Raw genomic sequence first — 23909 nt, forward strand, 5'->3', positions numbered from 1 at the left:
GCCTTTTGTGCCCATCCACCACCCATAACATAATCCTTTTCCTACCCTTTTAACTCCCCACCAAATTAACGGCAATTCCAACATTAAGGAGCAACCTGAGCCTCACAGACGAGTACTAGTTACTCAAACCTTTTCCCTTCCCCACCACGCATCCCTCTCGTCTCAACCAGCAACACCCAAGTCGAGACCAACACCGACCAAGAACAAGAAAGCCCACCCATCGTCACTCCACGACCACCAACACCCACCACCATCAACATAATGGCCGCAGTTGAGCATCCGAGTAGCCGGGGCCCCGTCAGTGCGGAAGTTACACCCCTACCGGAACTGGCGGACAACCTCCGGCGCTCGGACGCTGACCCTGCCAGCCAGGACAAGACAAGATCTGCGAGGGACACCGATGGAGTCAAGCGCATAGCAGTTGGCGGTCTCGGGACGCAGTACAATTCCCCGACGGACGACATGGAACTCAAGCTCATTCCCAACAGTCAAGCGCAAGGTCCAAGTGCCGCAGCCGCGGACGAAGCTCAACTCTTCCCCCCTCTAGGGTCGGAAGCAACGTCAGCCGACCTATACGACAGCCTGCACAAGCTAAGGTACGGTATTAAAGCAGCCATCCTCCCCGGTCCTTCAAACACGCCCGCCCGCTCCCAAAGGTTTCAGCTACCGATCACGGCGAGGAACCTACCTCCGGAAGAGCTCTGGGGGGGAGCACACCTCCGCCACAAACCTGGCCCAACACCACTTTTTTCTCGTCGCCTCCCCCATCTCTGCCGGTTGTGGGTTCCGGACCCTCAACCCCATCCACCAGCAACCACCAGCAGACACCGCAAAACCCAAGTCTCAGTCATCGTTCCACCACCCTGGTCCTTCAATGGAACATGAATGGCTATACGAACAACCTGTGCGATCTGGAGCTCCTGGTAGCCAGCTCCGAACCTGTGGCCATCGCACTGCAGGAGATCCACCGGACTTCACCTACCGCCATGAACCGCACGCTAAGTGGCCGGTACAAATGGTTCACCAAAGTGAACCAAAATATATACCAGTCTGCTGCAGTAGGTATCCTGGAAGACATCCCCGCTGCCGAAATCCCAGTAGCCGCGGAATTCCCAATGATTGCGGTACGTATCGAGTGGCCATTTCCGGTCACCATCGTCTCGACCTACCTCCCCAGCGGAAAGTTCCAGAACTTAAAAGATAAGGTAACGAAAATTCTGGACAAGCTACCTGCACCGGTCGTCTTCTGTGGCGATGTGAACGGCTACCACCACTCCTGGGGTAGTCGTTCCAACAACGCCAGGGGAACTGCCATCTTCGACGCGGCCACCGACGCCGGCCTCACAGTGCTCAACGACGGCTCCCCAACCTTCTGCCGTGGAAGAGTTGAGTCAGCCATCGACATAACCGCAGCCTCGAACTCGGTGGTTGACCGGCTACTCTGGTCCACCGACGGTGATCCACGAGGGAGTGATCACACACCGATCATCGTGGCGCTCAACAGCAGGCCAACGGAGATCTCCTACAGACCACGCTGGCTATACGACAAGGCCGATTGGATCGTGTACCAACGTGAGGTCGAACGACAGCTTGAAGCTAACCCGCCAGTTACCGTCATCGAGCTATCCACAGCCATCCTCCAAGCGGCGCAGAAGGCCATACCAAAACCAGCTCTAACCCAGGGCGAAGATCTGTGCACTGGTGGAGTGAGACCACCAAGGTGGCAATCAAGAGCAGACGCAAAACACTCCGCGCGTTCAAAAAGGCCCAAAAGCGTCTAGCACCGGACAGCCCTCTATTGGAGAGTCTCCGCACCAGCTACCAGGAAGCTAGGAACGACTGCAGGCAAGTTATCCGCGAAGCAAAAGAGAAATCTTGGGTCGATTTCCTCGACGGGATCAGCGAAGACCAATCAGCCACCGAACTTTGGAGACGCGTCAACTGCTTCAATGGCAAACGCAGAGCCAGGGGCATTACGCTTTCCATCAACGGTTCGGTACAGCGGGATCCAATCATCATCGCCGACGCCTTGGCCGACCATTTCGGCCAACAATCTTCATTCGCGGAGTACCCGGAGGCCTTCAAGAAGAAACACTCCAACCCGTCATCGGAGATCCAGGCGTTCCAGGTCCCACCTAGCAACGGGGACGAGTTCAACAAACCCTTCACTCTAGCTGAACTCGATTTCGTCCTGAAGAAAGGGAAGGGTAAATCAGCTGGCCCCGACAGCATGGGGTACCCCATGCTCAAAAACCTCCCTCCAAGCGGGAAGATAGCCCTCCTGGAGGCAATAAATAAGGAGTTTCTAAGCGGCACTTTCCCGGAGGAATGGAGGTCCAGTCTGGTGGTCCCCATCCCCAAAAACAGCGGACAAGCAAACCAGGCGAGCGGTTACCGGCCCATTGCACTGACCAACGTGGGGTCGAAAATTATGGAGCGGCTAGTCAACAGGCGACTGACGGGATATCTGGAAAGCACCGGCCGTTTAGACAGTAGGCAGCACGCATTCCGTCCCGGCCGTGGTACCAATACGTACCTTGCATCGCTAACGCAAATCCTAGAGGACAACAAGGGTAAGCATATCGAGATGATCTCGTTAGACATCGCAAAAGCCTACAGTCGCACGTGGACCCCTGGAGTACTAAAAAAACTGGCGTCCTGGGGGGTTTCCGGCAACCTACTACTTTTTATCAAGAACTTTCTGCTCGAACGATCGTTCCGAGTCCAAGACCACCAAGGAGGAAACCGGAGTTCCCCAGGGCTCAGTAATAGCCGTGACCCTTTTCCTCGTCGCCATGGCCGAAGTTTTCGTCAACCTACCGAAGGACATCTACATCATCGTCTACGCCGACGATATTGTACTCGTAGCTGTCGGCAAGCACCCGAAGGTAGTCAGGAGGAAGGCACAGGCGGCAGTAAATCGCGTCGCCAAGTGGGCACAAGCTGCGGGTTTCCAAATGGCTGCTAACAAGTGCATCAGGGTGCACATCTGCCAGTCCAACCATCACCTTCCCAAACGTCCGATCACCCTCGACGGCAACACTATTCCAGTGAAGAAAAGCGTCAAGCTACTAGGAGTTACCTTCGACCGAAAGCTTACCTTCAAAACCCACTTCAACAACATCAAGGAAGCCTGCCGAACACGAACCAACATGATTAAACTCATCTCGAGGAAGCGCACCCGAAGCGATCGACGCACACGGCTCCGGGTAGCGGACGCCGTCATATCCAGCAGGTTACTGTACGGCCTCGAGGCAACCTCAGGTAACTTCGACGAATTAATTCTCTCCCTAGCGCCGGTGTATAACCGGTCGATTCGACTTGTCTCGGGACACCTACCATCCACCCCGCGGATATCGCCTGCGCCGAGGCGGGAGTGTTACCCTTCCGTCACAAGGCCACGCTGGCCCTGTGCTCAAGAAGCATCAGTTACCTGGAGAGGACCACAAACAACAGCGCACCATGCTGCCTGGTCGACCGGGCGAACGCTGCACTACACCATGCGTCGCAGCAACACTTGCCGAAAATTGCAGGTCTCCATCGTCTTGGAGCAGCTAGCTGGAACCGTGCAAAGCCTAAAATCGATTTGTCGCTGAAGGCAAACCTGAGGAAAGGCCCTAACAAAAAACAGGCGCAAACCCTCTTCAGGAACCTGCTGGAAACAAGATACCCGACATCAACCATCCGGTACACCGACGGGTCCAAACTGGCAGGCAGAGTCGGACTAGGCGTCGACTGCAGCAGCGGTACCACTTCTTCCTACCGCATTCCCGACATGTGCTCGGTTTTCTCGGCGGAAGCAGCTGCTATCTTCCAGGCGACCATCCAACCTAGTGAGGACCCGGTGCTGATAGTTACGGACTCGGCTAGTGTTCTCGCAGCGATCACATCAGACAGCAATCGGCACCCGTTCATCCAAGCCATCCAAGCCAACTTAGACAACAACACCACACTGACTTGGGTCCCTGGACACGCGGGCATCCAAGGAAACGAAAGCGCAGACATCCTGGTAGGCATTGGGCGGAGCAGCCCTTTCCTCTGCCGAGTCGTCCCCGCCGAAGACGCAAAACTCTGGGCAAAACACACAGTATCATCTTCTTGGGCAAGCGAATGGAGAGACCAACGGAACATCTGCCGCATGGTAAAGAATTCCACCCTCCCCGGTGAAGACATCCCAAATCATCGGGAGCAGGTGGTACTTTCCCGGCTGCGAACAGGTCATACCAACCTGACACACAACCTCGGTTCGGGAGAATTCCACCGGAACTGTGAAGTGTGTAACACCCGCCAAACAATCAACCACATTTCCAACGCATGCCCGCTGTACCAGGAACCTCGTACCACCAACGACATCGTAAACACATACACGGCCTTACAAAACGACAGAGTCAGGGAGCAACAGACTATCAACTTCCTGAAGGACTGTCATCTTTTCAACAAAATATAATCGACCCGGCAAAGAACAATGGACAACCCCTCTGGACAACGGAACACAAACTACCCCCCACGCAAATAATGCCAAAACCCGCAATGCAAATGGACACTCTTTGGAACTCGCAACATGAAACAGAAACGGATCCCTCCAGGATCGAAAATTAATTAGAATAACAAAATTTCTCGGTACCCTTCCGGTCCGAAGAACGCTTAGAATAACAAATTGAAAATTGAAATGTAACTATACTATGTAACTTTCTTCCTCTTTCTACATGAGATGAACCGATCTAGGGCCGAAAACCTCGTTAATAAAGATAATAAAAAAATAGAAACCTCGCGGTTAATAACTGTGGAAGTGCTGAATGAACACTAAGTAGCAAGGCGGCAATGTCCCAGTGGGGGATGTAATGCCAATAAGAAGAAGAAGAACAGACACAATATTTTAATAACATCAAAAGAATCAGAATAAAATCGTGAAGGAAATTACTAAAAAATCTAAAACTTGGAAACCTGAATTCTATTGAAAAATGACGGCAGGGACTATGTCCAAGGGCTTAACGACCCCTCCCCACGGCCTCTGCGACTTAGGGGGCCTGCCTAGGACGTTGTGGGTCTTGGCAGCGGGCTCTGTTAAACCTCTACAAAAAGCTGCACGTGTTCGCAAGTAGGCCCTATTTAAGCGGCCGTGTGCCGCTCAAAGCGCACAGGAGCCCAAGGAGTGCCAATTGGCACATATCAGGATCAATGCCAGCGAGATCCTGATTATGGCATTCTGGCCGCGTGTTAACGGACCTTGTCTTGGATATCGTAATATTGTGAAAGCAAAGGGCTGGCACTCTTACATTTTACTCTCTTAGTAGAGCCGGGTGACACTGACTCGAAACGGTGAGTGGGCTAATGGCTGGGCTGTCTACCGTCCCTTAAACTGTGGCGGGGCTTGTAGCACGCTGTCCAATCGTGCCACGCTTTGCCTGCTGGGTGGGAGTAGGCTCAGATTCCCTTTCCTGACTTGCGCTGATCTGGCTCTGAACACGTAAGTGTCAACCCTTGCATGGCCTTCCTGCATACCGTAAGGCATGCAAAGATAACCATGGGATCATTAAAGGCGACTACTCCAGTAGGATTCGACGGCAGCCACAAAGGGGACCCATTTATAATGAGTGAAGCAAAACAAAATAATTCTTTTGTCGATGCATTAAGCATGAAGGTGATAGTCCCCTTTGCCAAGAGGGGTTTGGTGAGGTTTCCTCCCAGGGAGGCGGAGAGCGTACTGACGAGGGCTGCAACTAGCAGCACAGGAGTCTCCCCAGCAGTGACAGGGTATAGCAGCATCAGCACGCTCGGCGGGCCACTACCCGGGATGCGGGTGATCGCCGAGCAACACGATGATATCATCGAGTTCGCGAACGCAAGGCCGAACATCAGTAAGGAACTGAAACAGAACCGTCGGATGCTCCGCCAGGCTGTTTGAGTCGCAAGACAAGAACAGGATGCGTTTATCAGGCGGTGGTAGGAAGAGAGAAGGCCGACAAAGGTGCTCAAACTGATGCCTTCTCCTTCGTTGGAGTAGCGACCATGGCCCAAGAGGCGATTGATTTCGCTTTGACGGCCAATGAAGAAAAGACTGCGCCTAACCCGAAACGGCTCAGACAGCAATCCGGCGAAGGCGCTCAGAGCAAAGGCAAACGACGTGCGACCATAAAAGCCAAACGTCGCCTGGACGGAGCAGATCGGTGTGCAGAAAAGCCCGAAGGGCGTCGACCCGAGAAGGTGACTTCTTAGCCCAAAAAGGCACCAACTAGGCGCAAGTCGCCGGGCCGCAAGTGGGTACCAGCCAGCTTGTGCCATCGGCACAAGGGATCGAAAATCCCTGGCAGCTGATCAGTAGGGCAAATCGGAATTCGAACGCATCTCGACCCGCAAAGAAAGCTAAGAACAGAGGCGAGACCTCGTTGGAAAACTGATAAGGCAAAGTACCCTGACGTCCTTAAATCGATGCGGGCGACATGCGAAGCGCAGGCTAGTGGGACTGACTACAGGCAGCTGGCCCAAGAGGTCTTGATTGACGACGCCGAGGTGAGGTCGTTGGGGGCGGAAGTGACCCTCCAGTGCAAGCAACTCGACGAAGTCACGAACGCGGACGACGTCGTCTCTGCCGTCAAAGACCAGTGCGGTACAGAGGTCGACAAGACCTCTGTACGCTTTTAACTCTGTGGTAAAGACCGCCAAGATAGCAATCCAACCAAAAAGGCGAGGTATTTGGTACTGTGCTTTAGTGACGCTTGATGTGAAGAACGCATTCAACAGTGGAAGCTGTGATGCTATCGCGCTCTCGTTATACCGGCTTAGTCTGCCGGTGAGCCTGTACCGGACTTTGGGAAGCTATTTCCAGAACCGTGTACTATTATACGAGACCGATACCGGTCAGAGAAGCGTTACTGCAGGAGTTCCGCAAGGTTCAATACTGGGCCCGGTACTATGGAACCTTATGTATGACGGGGTTCTGAAGCTAAAGTTCCCTCCTGGTGTTAAGATCGTCGGCTTCGCAGATGACGTAACCTTGGAGGTCTACTGGGAGTCAATTCCCAAGGTAGAACTGACCGCAGCACACGCGATCAGCACGGTGGTGGATTGGATGAGCGCTAGAGGCCTGGAGCTCGCTCAACATTAGGCGGAGGTGATTATCGTCAAAAACCTCAAGTCGGTTCAACATGCAGTGATTCATGTGGGTGAAGTCGCGATCGCGATCAAAGCGGAATTTAAAGCTCTTTGGGGTCGTAATAGACGACAAGCTGACCTTCGCCATTACCTGCCGAAGCTGGAGAGCACGTACTGCTTGATGTGTCTCAGAGTGATATCTGCCTACCGTACGATATCACACGATGCAGGAAAGTCCACCCTAGGAATGGGAGGCCGCCGGCTTACTGGTGGACTCAAGCAATTACTAACCTGCGCCGCGCCTGCCTATGGGCACGGAGGCGGATGCAGCGAGCACGCACAGAAGAGGAGCGTGTTGAACGACGGGTGGCGTTCGTGGCTGCTAGAGCCGCTTTGAAGACTGAGATTAGATCAAACAAAAAAGCCTGCCTGTATCAAAGTGCCAACGCGAATCCATGGGGTGACGCCTATAGGGTCGTAATGCCAAGACACGTGGGGCGATGGCCCCTACAGAGCGGTCTCCAGAGATGCTGGAGAGGATCATCGCGGGGCTCTTCCCACGTCATGACCCAAGTCCCTGGCCTCATTTTGTGAAGCTGCCAGGGGCCAGGGTGGCCGACAACGGAAGAGTAACTGTGGCGGAACTTGCGGGGATTGCACAGTCCCTTAGTGTAGGTAAGGCGCCAGGACCGGATGGTATTCCGAACCTGGCCATCAAAGCGGCCATTGCTGTGGTTCCCGAGATGTTCAGATCTGTCATGCAGAGATGTCTGGAGGAGGGAGTCTTTCCTGAAGCATGGAAAAGGCACAGCCTGGTCCCCAAAGGCGGGAAAACCACCGGAGGATCCGTCGGCATATAGACCAATATGCCTGCTTGATACGGCGGGGAAGGTGCTCGAGAAGATCATCCTCAACAGGTTGTTGACACGCACGGAGGGTGCGGATGGTCTATCGAGTAACCAGTTTGGCTTCCGAAAGGGTAGGTCGACCTTAGACGCTATCTTGTCGGTTACCAAATCCACGGAGATAGCTATCCAGCGTAAGAGGAAGGGAGTTCGCTATTGTGCAGTAGTGACTCTCGACGAGAGGAATGCATTTAATAGTCCCAGTTGCGTCTTGGAATTCCCGAGTACCTGTACAAGATTCTCGGAAGCTACTTCCGAGTACTAGTATACGACACGGAGGCGGGTCGGAAGTGCGTTGACATAACCTCAGGGGTTCCTCAAGGTTCTATACTGGGTCCGGTGTTATGGAACGTCATGTACGACGGTATCTTGAGGTTGAAGTTCCCGGTGGGCGTGGTAATCGTCGGCTTCGCTGACGATATTACGCTGGAGGTCTACGGCGAATCGATCGAAGAGGTTCAGTTTTGGAGCGATCATATAGCCTTTACGTACAGTTTTGTTGTACGAGAAAGGCAAAAATTCCATGAAAATTTAAAGGCGTGTCCCGAGGAAACTTGAATAAATTTTCTTTGGAAAATCAGAGGATTTTTTCGTGGATATTCTAAAACCAAAATCTCCTGAAAATTCGAAAAAAAATACCGTTGAAATTCGATTTTTTTATGAGAATTTTCCGTGAAAATAAAAAAAAATCCCGTGGGAAATCGTAAGAGTTCCTTATGGAATTACGAAACAATATCTCAAGAAAATACAAAAAAATGTCCGGCGGAAAAAGAACGATTTTTTCGTTATTATTCAAACAAACTTTCCGTGAAAATTTTAAGGCATTTCCCGAGCAAATTCGAAAATAATTACCGTGGAAGTTCGAAAAAAAATCCCGTGGAGGCAAGAGTTTTTCGTGGCAATTGGAGAGAATTTCCCTAGGAAATACAAAGGAATGTCCCGTAGAAATCAGAAGAAATTTCCTGTGGGGGAGTTTTCCATAGAAACGTCTTATTTCTTCCTTTTCACAAATCGCAATATTAGGAAAATATGTTCAACCATTGACAAAACGGCATTTGTTTAAGCGAACCGTTCGTTTCAACGACATTTGGCTAAATGTTAATCAACCAAACGACCTGAGGCCCGTAGAAGGTCTAAAGAGTTTCTAAAGAAGAAAGAAAAATTGGGGAAATTTCCCTGCATTTGTATAAACAAATTGTTCAAATTTTAGGAAATGGCTTTGGCTTCTTCTTCTTCTTATGTGGATCTACATCCAAAATGGAACTGCTTTTAAACTGAGTAGTATATTAGTATTCCCTCAGTTATTAATTGTTAGCTTTTCTTAGCCCTTCTTGGCATGAGTGTGTACCTTGTTTGGCAACCCAAGTAACAATCTCAATGCTTCGAAGATTTATGCTAATTTTATAGAGGTTTTATTACGGCATGTAAAAATGCTTAAAGTTTAATTTTGGTTTTATTCAGTTGTCATTTAATTAGATCCGCAAGAGTACTTGAGAACTACGTTTTGAATTCCAATATAAAACCACAGCTCTTTAGGTTTTATAATGCTCCTGTGTTTCTCCTCAGAGCTAAAAAATGGAACTGACATAAAGCCAGCAGTTAAGTTATATGTTGGTTTTGATCAAGACTTATAAAAGCTGCCAAGCTTCGTAGAGTCCTGTATAAAACCCACATATAACCTTTACTCCTGAAGAAGACCTGCATAGGAATACGAAGCTTGAAACTACTACTATGGATAGAAACTAAATTTTCAGCACAAATTGTTTGACCCACGGAAGTTTTTTCATTTCGCTTTCAGTCGAAAATGAAAAAAAAAAACATTAGCAGTTTTTCTATGTCGTGAATTATGTAGGGGAACTGTTCTGATCTCCATCTCACTCACTGAAAATACATTCATCTTATCGGGTAGCAAAGAAATACGGCACCAATTTCTTCGCTGCTTTTTGTCAACATGCGAACTCCTGCTGAAAAAAATCACAAATCAAATACCTTTCCATTGCTCTGCTTTCAATGGGATGAACATCGGAGCCATGAGTTGAAATCCAGGAGCAGTTCCCTTATATATTCAAGTCGTTGAAAAAACTGTTCAAACAGCATTTGCTCATGAGGGGTATGAAAATATGTATTTAATCCATATATGCTTTGCCAATTCAACACGAGTAAAACACTTTTTTGGTACAAAATATACCATTTAACAATTGCCACTATATGCTTTTTAATTGAAATACTTATTTTCAAAAGTACTTGCATTCGATGCCGAGGGCAGAAAAAGTTTGTTTAAGATTTTTTTATATTTGTCTACATTGTCATGTTGTCATTATATATAAAACTACCAAGCTTTAGGTTTGACCAAGATAAAACTTGCTAGTCGTAAAATGGTCTTGAAAAAGGCCAAGATAAAACCACTAGGTGTTTGAAATGCCCAGATAGGGCCAGTTCAGGAGTGATGGTTATATAGAGGCATTTTTTATGCAATCAAAGTTTTATTCGAAAAAATGTCGCCGATATGAAAAAAATAATGAATTTCATAATCGAAATATCATGCAAATTTCTGTTTCACCTTTTAAACGGTAAAATTGGACATTCTAATAAGTTTTAGGAACAATGTTTTGATTGTTTGATCAACCAAAGTGGTTATTCATTGAAATTATTTTTAAAGTAATTAACTAAGGCAATTAATTAAACTTGAAAAATTCTAAATAATAACAAATTAACGAAGCGCATTGTTAAAATACTGATTATTTATCATGGTTTCACCATGAAAAATCCCTGGCATGCCTTCAAACATGCATAGAACACTCAAAGCCAGATATGAACTTTTATTGAACTGGCTGATAATAATTCTTTTATTTTTGTTGTTGACATGTAATCCATGTATTGCAGGAAGAAAAGCATATTTTTTTCGAGTACAAACAATAAACAAATAATCAACTTGAGAGTTGACAACTGTTTCATTATCGGCTTATTTGTTGTTGTATCATAGTCATGAAGTGGTTGTATCATGGTTATATAGTGGTTCTCAAAACCACCAAGTCTAGAGGAGGATTTATGTTGCATGTTTTATGTGAGACTTGAAGTATATTATAAAACCGTTGGTTCTGAACTAGAACGCATATTAGGTTTTAATGATTGCAATAAAACTGGGCCAACTGGCTGTAACATGGTTTTATAGAAATCTACAGGAGGTTGTGGAAACTGCGAGGACTGCATGGAAGGTTTTGAGATTAGGTTTTGAAGAACGCTATAAAACTCTGATACAACCTTAATTGTTACTTGGGAAGTACAATGGATACATTATGACAATGGTGTCGAGAATGTTCCCCACCCGAAAACATCCTAGATCAGACCAAGAATGGAACTCGCCATCTCCGGATTGACAATCCTGCGTCTTTGCTCGCAAGGCTAACTGGAGACCTCTTCCACGCAGTTTATTGTTCATCAATCAAAAATCCACAGAAAATCAAGGAGAAATCAAGAGGCATTGAAAAAGTGGTGGAAATTGAGGTAAAACGTAAAATTGGTAAAATCTAACCGCATAAAAATCGACCCGAGTGTAATACCAATTAAAGTGTTATCGATCGAACACATTACTTACTTGTACGGCAATATGCTGTAGACGTCTTTCAGCCAATGCAGCGACGGGTAGTTGTTGGAGCTGGTGAGGGTGTGGAAATAAGCAATCACGTAGTCGCCCTTCACGATGGGATCCAACAGGTATATCAGATAGAGCAAGGCCTGGCGAAAAAATGCACAAAAATATGACCCTTTGATTATCTCCGATCTCAGCCATCAAATCCTATGTCCTACCTTTTCCAAATCGATATTTTGAGCGGGGAACCATTTGCCACAGAACACGACCACCGGTCGGCCCAATCGATCGACTCCACTCTGGTACAGACATCCAATTCCGGACACCTCCGACAGGTCTTCCGATTTCGCTCTGCGAAGCAACCTTTCATATCTGGAATGAAAGTGAAGAAAGGTGAAATGGCGGGGATTAGTATAATACTGGACTGACACTACTGGGCGAGGGCGAAGATTATGGTGAATCAAAATTAGATTGAACCTGCTAAAAGAGAGCTGTTTGCTTTGCACACGTCATGTTCCCAAATCAGGGGGATCTTTTCCGGAACGCTTCAGCACATTTTTCATGACTCAGCGAGTTTTCCCTCGGTCGTCCTCCTATACGATGGACAGAGCCCGCTGATGCTGCTCGAAAAAGTAATTGTATCAACACGTCCCACACCGACCGAGGAGGTGTCAAAAGGATTAGGTCCTTCCCGTGAGTACTAGAGCATTTGACTGGCCGTCTATCAGCCCACAACCACATTTTGGTTTCGGGCAGCGCTGCCACCCACTACACTGACCAATCCACGCCCACTCCATCGGTCATGCAACGGCGATGGGCGTTATCACCAGGGAGGAGGTGTTTATTTTTAGAGAATGCCTTTGCGGAAATGGAAATTCATTGTGCAATCCAGCTGACTCATCCGTTCGATGTGAATATGATTTAAAACATTTATGAACCATAACAAAGCAAAACATTTCCATAGGAAGCAAGGAATTGTAATAATTGTGAAGGAATTGATTGTTGGTAGACTCAAATGTATTCAAATGGTATTTAGTATTCTTATCATTTTGAAAAACAAAAATATGGGTGTATAATTTATTATGTAGAAGACAGATAGCTACTGAGTGAAAACGATGAAATCAGTGGATCGTTAGATTTGTTGGCTGGAACGAGTTAAGGGGTGGCTATTCGCAATACTGCATCATCATCATCATCATCAAATTGCGCAACTCGTTTCGGAAAGGAGTGAGATAAATTTCCTGCAAGCAATTGTTCACATTATTCGGGCTTATGTAAGACTGGATCTGAGGACAACTATTTTCCGGGATATAACAAATGGTCCCGCAACAGTTGTAAGACAATGCAATGGCGGGTGGCATTTTGCATAGTAGCGAGCTCTGATTTCGCAATCGGGTGAAGCAACACTGTGTCAAGATTTATTTCCCGAACGCGCAACAACATGCCGCTAAATGGGACGCTTTATAAACTTGTAGTCCAATTAACATATCTCCCTTGCTTACACGAACGGGGACCGCGCGCTGCTGGCTGTCGGCATCGGCCGGTGAAGTTGGGAGCAATTGTTGCAATTGAATAACAATGCAGGGCACGCGGAGACGCGTGGCTCCCGGACTTGGATTTTCCGGTTTGAGTAAACATTCTCAAATGGCACTGCTTTGTTGAAACAATCATAACAGTTAGGAACTCGCAAGGGTGTAATTATTCAAACAAGAAAAACATGGTCATTAGACTATCCTGATGCTATTTTAGTGAAATTTGGATACTATTTGGAGTGCATTTGATACTTCTAATCAATTTGATTCCTTTCACATCTGATTTTCATCAATTTCGCCTTAAGCCATATTTTAATCCGAATCAAACTGTTGTTATTGAAATTGGATTAGAAGTTATATATGTAGTACTACTAAAATCAAAGTACAATTCCATTAAAATAAGGTTTTTCTCAGATTTGAAACAAGTAATATTTAGTAGAAGTTGTCGTTCTTCTAATTTGAATATTTATTAATCCAGGTTGAATTGAGATTTATTTTTTATTCGATACCTACATGCCAAATTTTGTTTATTTAGCTCAGGGTTGGTTTAAAATTTTGATTAATTATATTTCAATGAAATTTGAAACGAAAAAGGGCATCATATGGGTACACCCAAAAAACAAATCTGGCAATCATTGTATAAAATCTTGGCATATACAATTCTATAAGCTTTCTAAACAAATATTGTATTAAAATCTTCCGAAATTGTATATGCCAAATTATTATACAGTTTCTGTAAGGTTCTTATGCAGAATTATATTAAAACATCCATCCGCTGGTTAGGTGTATTCAAATATGAATTTAATATGAACCTAACTACAAATACATGTTCAATTTGATGGGAATTAAAAAAAACATGAGACATTTTTTAAACCTTTACTAGTTCGCCATCGTTTGATTTATTTTTTTTCAAACTGCTATAATTTCGATTATAATTTTCAACGCTCTTGAAGAGCCTATATTACTCTACAAGAGTGTTATAAAACTAGCATAAAACCAAAATGTTACTAGGAGTCTCTCTTATGAAGATTTATAAAAAAATCATTCAGGAATTCTTTTCAAAAATCCCTTTTGGCTCTCCTACGAAAATTCATTCGTAAATTAACCTAAACCAGTTTTAGGTATTTCTCTAAAAGTACATTGATGAATTTCATGTTTAAGCCTCTCGCAAGGAGACTTCTGATCTTCTTGAGAGAAGGTTTTCGAGCCTTGTAAAAGGAGGCTTCTCAGCAACTTGAAAAAACGCTCCAGAGCCCCTTCCAAGCTTGTTTAAAAAAGAATTCCGAGCCTCTTGAAAGGAGGCTTCCGAGCCTCTTGAAAGGAGGCTTCCGAGCCTCTTGAAAGGAGGCTTCCGAGCCTCTTGAAAGGAGGCTTCCGAGCCTCTTGAAAGGAGGCTTTCGAGCCTCTTGGAAGGAGGCTTCCAAGCCTCTTGAAAGGAGGCTTCCGAACCTCTTGAAAGGAGGCTTCCGAGCCTCTTGAAAGGAGGCTTCCGAGCCTCTTGAAAGGAGACTTCCGAGCCTCTTGAAAGGAGGCTTCCGAGCCTCTTGAAGGAGGCTTCCGAGCCTCTTGAAAGGAGGCTTCCGGGCCTCTTGAAGGAGGCTTCCGAGCCTCTTGAAAGGAGGCTTCCGAGCCTCTTGAAAGGAGGCTTCCGAGCCTCTTGAAAGGAGGCTTCCAAGTCTCTTGAAAAGAGGCTTCCTGAGCCTCTTGAAAGGAGGCTTCCGAGCCTCTTGAAAGGAAGCTTGGGCCTCTTGAAAGGAGGCTTCCGGGCCTCTTGAAGGAGGCTTCGAGCCTCTTGAAAGGAGGCTTCCAGGCCTCTTGAAGGAGGCTTGAGCCTCTTGAAGGAGGCTGAGCCTCTTGAAGGAGGCTTCCGGGCCTCTTGAAAGGAGGCTTCCAGGCCTCTTGAAAGGAGGCTTCCGGGCCTCTTGAAAGGAGGCTTCCGGGCCTCTTGAAGGAGGCTTCCGGGCCTCTTGAAAGGAGGCTTCCGGGCCTCTTGAAGGACGCTTCTGGCCTCTTGAAAGGAGGCTTCCGGGCCTCTTGAAGGAGGCTTCCAGGCCTCTTGAAGGAGGCTTCCGGGCCTCTTGAAAGGAGGCTTCCGAGGCCTCTTGAAAGGAGGCTTCCGGGCCTCTTGAAGGAGGCTTCCGGGCCTCTTGAAAGGAGGCTTCCAGAGCCTCTTGAAAGAAGGCTTCCAGGCCTCTTGAAAGTAGGCTTCAGAGCCTCTTGAAAGGAGGCTGGAGCCTCTTGAAAGGAGGCTTCCGAGCCTCTTGAAAGGAGGCTTCCAGGCCTCTTGAAAGGAGGCTTCCGGGCCTCTTGAAAGGAGGCTTCCAGGCCTCTTGAAAGGAGGGCTTCCTGAGCCTCTTGAAGGAGGCTTCCGGGCCTCTTGAAGGAGGCTGAGCCTCTTGAAAGGAGGCTTCCAGGCCTCTTGAAAGGAGGCTTCCAGGCCTCTTGAAAGGAGGCTTCCGAGCTCTTGAAAGGAGGCTCTGAGCCTCTTGAAGGAGGCTTCCAGGCCTCTTGAAAGGAGGCTTCCGGGCCTCTTGAAAGGAGGCTTGAGCCTCTTGAAAGGAGGCTTCCAGGCCTCTTGAAAGGAGGCTCTGAGCCTCTTGAAGGGAGGCTTCCAGGCCTCTTGAAAGGAGGCTTCCGGGCCTCTTGAAGGAGGCTCCGAGCCTCTTGAAGGAGGCTTCCGAGCCTCTTGAATGGAGGCTTCCGAGCCGCTTGAAAGGAGCCTTCGAGCCTCTTGAAAGGAGGCCTCCGAGCCTCTTGAAAGGAGCTTTCCGAGCCTCTTGAAAGGAGGCTTCTGGGCCTCTTGACAGGAGGCTTCCGAGCCTCTTGACAGGAGGCTTCCGAGCCTCTTGACAGGAGGCTTCCGAGCCTCTTGAAAGGAGGCTGAGCCTCTTGAAGGAGGCTTCCGGGCCTCTTGAAAGGAGGCTGAGCCTCTTGGAAGGAGGCTGGGGCCTCTTGGAAGGAGGCTTCCAGGCCTCTTGAAAGGAGGCTTCCGGGCCTCTTGAAGGAGGCTTCCGGGCCTCTTGAAAGGAGGCTTGAGCCTCTTGGAGGCGGCTTCCGGGCCTCTTGAAAGGAGGCTTCCGGGCCTCTTGAAAGGAGGCTTCCGGGCCTCTTGAAAGGAGGCTTCCGAGCCTCTTGAAAGGAGGCTTCCGGGCCTCTTGGAAGGAGGCTTCCGAGCCTCTTGAAAGGAGGCTTCCGAGCCTCTTGAAAGGAGGCTTCCGAGCCTCTTGAAAGGAGGCTTCCGAGCCTCTTGAAAGGAGGCTTCCGGGCCTCTTGAAAGGAGGCTTCCGGGCCTCTTGAAAGGAGGCTTCCGGGCCTCTTGAAAGAAGGCTTCCGAGCCTCTTGAAAGAAGGCTTCCGAGCCTCTTGGAAGGAGGCTTCCGGGCCTCTTGGAAGGAGGCTTCCGAGCCTCTTGGAAGGAGGCTTCCGAGCCTCTTGGAAGGAGGCTTCCGAGCCTCTTGAAAGGAGGCTTCCGAGCCTCTTGAAAGGAGGCTTCCGAGCCTCTTGAAAGGAGGCTTCCGAGCCTCTTGAAAGGAGGCTTCCGAGCCGATTATCTCGCACACGATCTGTTCCTTCGACTGTAATTTCCAAACAACTACAATGAAACTGACGCAGTGTAAATTACACAATTACACATGCTGATGCCGTCTTACACAAAATTGCGAAATGTTATCGACCTTTGAAAGTGATGCAATTCGATCCCGTACACCCTTTACCATATTTCCATGAGCAATATTTTCTAATTTTCAAGTGAAACTCTATAGAATTTGAAGATGAATCCTACTATTTCAAAGCGGAATTCTGGCGACTTTTCAAGCAAACTGCTTACGAGTTTTTATTGAACTTATTTCCGAATTTCTATGGAAAATTCTTCCAAAACTGCTGACGGAAATTCTTCATAATTCAGAAGGTTTGTTTTGCTGAATTTTGGAGAGAAGTTCTACCGATTTTTACATTCGAATTTCTTAGGTTAGAATTTTCTATGAAAGTTCTTTCCAGTTTCCAGTCTCTTACAAAATGCACCGGTGCACAGCGGCAGGCCCGCGTATAAAATTCATTTTGAAGTTAGAATTCTCAAGTGGATTTATAACGGCCTTGAAAACCATATTTCGCTCTACAATACTATTACTAAACCATTATAAAGCCAAAATGTTACTGGGGATTGATATCCGCCATGTGTTATGATTCATAACACATGGCGGATATCAATCCCCAGTAACATTTTGGCTTTATCAGGAAATCAATATTCGAGCAACGCCTAACAATATAGGGTAAATCACTACTTGGGCCTATGGACCCGGTTCTTGGCTCACTGCACAGAAAACTGATGATTTATACTGTTCGGAAGGCGTATGTTTGTGATTGATAATTTTTAAAAAGTCTCCCATTTATTTTTCACAATACTCAATATTTTTCAACCACTTGTTTTACTCCTAATTCAAGACAAAATTTTCAAAACGACTTATCTGCTTTTGTAAACAAAGATTCAAACGACAATTTGACGAATCTGATAGCTCTCCCACGCAAACCAAAACCATCAACAGGTAGCGGAAACCTCCACCTACCTATTGGTGGTGTTGGTTTGCGTGGGAGAGCTATCAGATTCGTCAAATCGTCGTTTGAATCTTTGTTTACAAAAGCAGATAAGTCGTTTTGAAAATTTTGTCTTGAATTGATCTAATTGTAGAAAATAAAAAAATCTTTCAAAATCTTGCTCTCCGTTGCCACACCACTGAGCCGGAGTGATTCTTTCCACTTTTACAAAACGGTAGGGACACGGCAGGTATTTTCGTCTGTTCGTCATAGTCTCGAAAACCAATAAAAGAGACGCTTTTTTGTAAAACTCATACGTACCAAATCGTAAGCTCAGGAGAAACGTTCTGCTATAGTGGAGTTCTAGCAAATATACGTTGCTTTCGTTGGTTTTAGCCCCTACGACGATGGACGGAAATACCTGCCGTGTCCCTATCATCAAATAAACACCTACCTGAAAATCGTCACAGTGCTCGATACAACCATTGCTTGAAGCTGTTATTTACCACACAATTATTCTAAACACACGCACTTCCATTCTTCCTATTTGTTCGTTTCACTAGAACTTATTTAAATATATTAAAATAAATTTAAAAATGTACACACTTAATTTTTTTTACCGGGATCTCAGCAAAATGTTGAACTTTTACCGAGAATCGCACAGCCGTGCCCCAGCAAACATGTTTTTTGCCGAGATTTCTGTCAAAATTGCTGACAATCAGCAAATAATTTGCCGAAAATCAGCTAACAAACGCTATTTTTGCCGGAATATCAGTTGTTTATTTTGCTGGCGCACGGCTGTGCGGATTTTTGCCGAGCTGCAGAAATAAAAACTGAGTGTGTATGTATTCTCAAACCGAACAAAAAATCACCTCGGCCCATAAACTTCTAGCCGCACCGTGCTTCATCGTTAATAGGAAAACTGTCTAATACGTAGACGCTATCATGTTATTTATCATTCTCGCGATTTCAAAAGGTGAAAAAAATATAGTTTTTAAGTATTTGGAAGAAATTTGGATGAGTGAATATATCTCGCCTAACTTTTCAAAAGGACCTAAGTAACATTTTTTCATGAATTAATTTGAGTACTGCAATCAAAAGCTTTCATGCTGTTCTGTTGATTGCGCTATTCAAACTAATTCATGAAAAAATTGTTACTTAGGTCTAGAGGTGTGCGCCGCCGCGCCACGCCGCCGCCGCCGACAGTTTTTGGCACGCCGCCGCCGCCGACAATTTTGCATCGGCGCGCCGCCATTTAACATTTTTCACGCCACTGAACTATGATTTTTCACGCCGATTGAAATTCGAAGAAGTCCGCAGAATTTTCCGATCAATATCTCAACTCCAGTGAAATTTTCGTGAAAATATGATTTCCTTGGAAAAAACTAAGAAGAACTTCGAGTGCAAATTCTGAAGGATTACTATTTAAAACTTTTTTATCCTTGTTTTAGGATTTCCGTTGAAATCCAAAGCATTTCTCGTTGAAATAGAACTTTTGCATGGTCGACATTTGGCCGAAAGCCAAATATTGTTTGGCCAAATATAGTATTTGATCGAACAAACCATTCAGTCCAAGGCCATCTAGCCTAAAGTTGTTTCGCTGAAAATGTCGTTTGGTAGAAAGGTACATACTGGCGAAAAAGTCGTTCGGCCAAACAGTTCCTTTGGCTGGAAAAATTCGTTGGTCAAATAGCTCAATTGGCCGAAATGGTCGTTTGATAGAAAGGGTCATTTGGCCGGAACGGACATCTTGCCTAAACTGTCGGAGTGTTTTGCAGAAAGGTCATTTCGACTAAATGATCTATTCGGCAAAACGACATTTTCGGCCGAACGATTATTTCGACCAAACGGCAGTTTCAATCTACAGGGTTGCTAGGTTAAACAACTTTGTTGGCCAAATTACATTTTCGGTCAAACCACTTTCGACCCAACAACCGTTTCGGACAAACGTTTACATAATTCCGCCAAATGGCCTACAGTGTTATTCGGCCAAGCGACATCCGAACAAATGGTTTTTCGATCGAACGACAGTAAGGTCCATTTGGCCGAAAGGTGTTCGGTACAATAAATCATTAGATTCATCTGGCCGAAAATGTCATTTAACGAAATGGATATACGATCGGAAAAGTCGTTTGGCCAAATAGGTCATCTGACCTGGTTTAGTAGAAAAGGTCATTTGGCCGAAATGGCCGTCTAGCTGAAAGGCCATTGAGTCGTGTGAAACGGCCATTACGACCAAACGGCATTTTCGGCCTGTTTGACTCATTCGGCCAAACGAAAATTTCGACCAACAACCTGTTAGAGACAACGATTTTTTTCGGCCGATTGTCACTTTGGCCAAATGAAATTTTTGGATCGTCTAAGACGAGTTAAGTAACTCCATTTAATTCCACCAATTATTTCGATAACTTTGCAGATACGTACAACCACAACTGTGTGGTCGTCTTCAGTGTCTCGTACTTGACTCATGAAAATAATTTTGGAAAAACTTTGTAAATTTTGTGGGGAAGTACCTCAGACTTTTCCCGTGAAATTTTAAAGATTCTTCCGTTAAAGTCTTGAAAAAAAGGAGAAAAAATGGAAAAAAATAAATGTTATTAAAAATTGCCACGCCGCCGGCTAAAATGGCTTTCGGCGTGGCGCCGAAAACGCCGCCGCCACCGGCCAAAATTCTGATAAATGCCGCCGCCGACGATTTTTGGACCGGCGCGCACACCTCTACTTAGGTCCTTTTGAAAAGTTAAGCGAGATATCTTTTCAACAAAATAAAAATGATTATGAATAATACCATCTGGCATCTTGTTGTCGTGGAACGTGCATATTTTTGTTTACGTCGCATTTTCTACCGTCCCGACTGGTTTTATGTGTGCCGGAATGGCAATCGCTATGACTGAAATGAGTGCTGCACCTCGTTAATTTAAATCAAATAAAAGCTTTTTTGAACGATATTTAGCACGAATAGCTATTTTTTAAACAGAAGTGAACCCCAATACAGTATTATACAGCCCACAAAATTCAGGAAAAATTGCTTCCTGTCATAAATATCAAGTGAATAATGCAGTCGTACGCATGTTAGGCCGGGAATGGGGTAAGAAACCCTACCCTTTGTCGTCAACAGATCTTTATCAGAACCTGAACACAATATGGCAAGAATCATTTGCCTTGAAGGCTTTGATATTTCCGAAAATACAAGACTATTTTTGTTATTACAGTTGGATTCTCAATCATTTCCAGAAAAGCAAAAGCTTCGATAGCATAAAACCAAAATTTGCTGTAGAGATAAATGCAAAATAACGGAATGAAAAGTTTGCAACAAAATTGTCTTCTTTTTTGTTCCTGACAAAAAATTTCGGATCTTTGTCATTATTATCTCCGACAAAAACAAAGCTTTGTCGTTGGTTCTCTTTTGTCGCTTGTTTCGCAAGCGCATCCAAGAAGAATTGATTTTCGGGTTATGATATTCAGGGCTTCCGGAAGCCCATGCCTTAGGATCTGCAACAGTAACAGCGTCTTCATTCTAATATTGATAAAGTCAATTTCCAGCTATGGCGCAATTCACCACACTAACCACCGGATAGTAGACAAACGACAGATTTTTAAAGAAAGTAGTGATAAGAAATAATGTAGGTACTGTATAACGATAACAGTGCATGGTTACATTTTATCGAAGGTTCAAATCAGTACAATAAAAAAGCAAACCTTTGCTTCAGAAAAGTTCATATCATCATAATGAACAGGGTGGTATGTAACCTTTCCATTCTGTATGCAAATGTATTCGCCAACAGGAACAGTACACCGGGAACATGGTAATAAGTGCCTTCCATCAGTATCTATACCCAGCTTGTGGTTTTTCACTCATTAAATTAAACTTCTCTGCTAATGGTTGCCAACCTTGACTTTATTCGACAACCGTTCTTTGTTGGCTGGAGTAAAGAAAAGCAAATTTTCTCACAATGGAATAAAAGATATAAAATAGGTCAAGACCGTTGATCTATCAGTCAAATCCATTAATTTGCTTAAACAAATATGCGAAACGTGATTCATATCTATGATTATTTTCAAAATTTTGAAACGGTGGTACGGAAAAAAACAAATTATTCTTAGTGCAGGTTATATCAATTGAGAGAAATATCACCGTTTCAATTTTCAAAATCAAAATCACTATCGCCTATGGAAATGATTGTTTATTTTGGCCTCTTTTCCGCATGGAGCACAGTTTCTGCGCATCACAAGAAACCACCATAAAGTCCATCTAATTGCAGAGGTGCTCGTCAGAAGCAAGTTCCTACACGAATACGAAGGGGTTTGGCTTCCGATTGGCCAACCTTCCCCCCCACAAACAGCGGTAGAAAGCTGATTTTCATATCGTTTTGTGTGCATCTTTGCCTTCGGTCGGTGCTCAGGAAATTGCCAAGGCCGATGTGGCGAAGGATACGATCGGTGGTGGCGGGTAGCAAGTTCGGGAGTACGGGTACGACCTTGAAATGTGATCCTCCGCCCTGTCCGACCGCCCACCACCACTTTTGCTACACCGACAACCATTGTTCAGCACGACTTGGAGATGATAATTAAATTGAAGTGTCACCTGGCTCGGTTGGTGACTTGCCTCCCACTTGAGTTGATGAAAGCATGCTACTGTAAGTGCACTGAGTCACTGAGCGTTACGGCTGTGCACAGGATGAGGGGTTCCAGCTGCAACCATTTCAGATTCTTTTCAAGAAATCCGAACAAACAAACGATGCAACGGAGTGGGTGAATACGCTTTGTGGGATTTTGAATGCTTGCTGAGAAATCCATCAGTTTGGATTGAATGATGTTTCCACTGTTGGAAAACGAGCTTTGTGAGGGATGTTTTTCAAGACGAGTGCCACCGTCTGCCCTCTTAATGATTGGAGGCCAACTCACTTGTGACGGTTTCTAGTGTCAAGAGTTTAAGTATTGTATGGAAAAGTCTTTTGTTGCTACTGAAAGCGAGCACTTGTGTCAAGTACCTTTAGAAATTAATGTACAATAAATGAAATACAAAAGTAGGTTACCATTTTTAGTCCATTTCACAAATTTATATATCAGTTATGTATAATTGTCTATCGAACTCTTGAAGACTGAAACAACTTGGAAACACGTTTTTTTATTCATTCATAATATTATTCAAACATAGCGAACAGCTTTTATACATTGATTCATTTGGGTCGTTTAGAATATCGAATTTCAAAACATTTTTATATATAATCTGTTCACTCTTATTCGACAAACGTCAAACAAATTTCATCTTTTTTAAGCTGATAAGTAGGAATCGCTTCTGAACTCTTTTGGCTGTTTCCAGTATTAACTAAGTTAAGCAAAGCAATATTGACTGTGTACTGCATTGAAGGAATTGCTACAGTGTATCGCAAGTGAGACTATAAAACATGAATAAATCTATAACAAACGGGACGAATTGACAACTGGGACATATAAGTTTTCGCAATGACGCCACCTGCACCCCAAAGGACAACTTCAACCAAAACACGATGACAACTACTCCAAATTAACGATCAGGAAAAACAAACGGGCCGATTATACTAACAGATTCTCCTTGTGCCACTCGGGGTCGAGATCGAGCGAAGAGCTGTAGTGCTTCATCAGCTCGACATAGGTAAAGGACCCATCCAGAATGCGGGTCCGTTTGCCAATGTGCGTTGCCAGGACGTGGCCGATCGCATCCGGGCAGTACGTTTCGGTGGTTCTGCGTTCAGTTCGTTGCGAGCCGTCGTGGCGTTGGTGGCGGTGTTCGCGGTGACAACAGTGGCCGAGAGAAAGGATGCGTGTTGGGCATTCACGAGAGCGAGACAGAGAGAAAGAGATACAGAGAAGAAGAAGAAGAGAAGAAGATGTGGAAAATGAGGAGTTAGGAAGTAAAATGCTAGCGATTAAGCGTAATGCCTTTTTTAATTTGTGCGTAGCGTGGGATGAGTATTCAAAAATTGAAAACTGTTCACTGAAAATGAAAAAAAAGACACTCAATACAGTAACGAATGATTTGAAGCGAAATGCATTTTCTTGATAAAAAAAAGTAATCATGGTTAATAAAGTTTAATTATTTGAAAAGCGCAAGCACATGCGTACTAGAGTTGGAAGCATATTTTAAGGAAAGCTGTATCAGAAAACCTTTGAAAAAACTCAGCGTCAATCTAAGTTTTAGATGTCTTACCTGAACCTTGGTTTGTAATTAAAAAAATGCTTCGAATTTAAATGCAGCGCAAAAGTCGTCAGTTTCAATCAA

General features: G+C 45.5%; 1 protein-coding gene across 6 annotated transcripts in view; it reads right to left on the reverse strand.

The window, feature by feature from the left end:
- LOC134209714 (protein GDAP2 homolog) overlaps positions 1-23909 on the reverse strand; it is a 292581-nt gene that overhangs the window by 6594 nt on the left and 262078 nt on the right. For 4 of the 6 annotated variants that reach the window (XM_062685727.1, XM_062685726.1, XM_062685729.1 and 1 more), the window contains 3 exons: positions 23214-23372; positions 11805-11958; positions 11593-11732 (listed from right to left, as the gene is read on the reverse strand). In XM_062685727.1, coding sequence (XP_062541711.1) covers positions 11593-11732; positions 11805-11958; positions 23214-23372 — 453 coding nt within the window. The remainder of the gene's footprint in view (positions 1-11592; positions 11733-11804; positions 11959-23213; positions 23373-23909) is intronic. The other 2 variants (XM_062685731.1, XM_062685730.1) reach the window with 1 other exon arrangement.

The sequence above is a fragment of the Armigeres subalbatus genome, chromosome 2 (genome assembly GCF_024139115.2).
Source record: "Armigeres subalbatus isolate Guangzhou_Male chromosome 2, GZ_Asu_2, whole genome shotgun sequence".
NCBI classification, from domain to species: Eukaryota; Metazoa; Arthropoda; class Insecta; order Diptera; family Culicidae; genus Armigeres; species Armigeres subalbatus.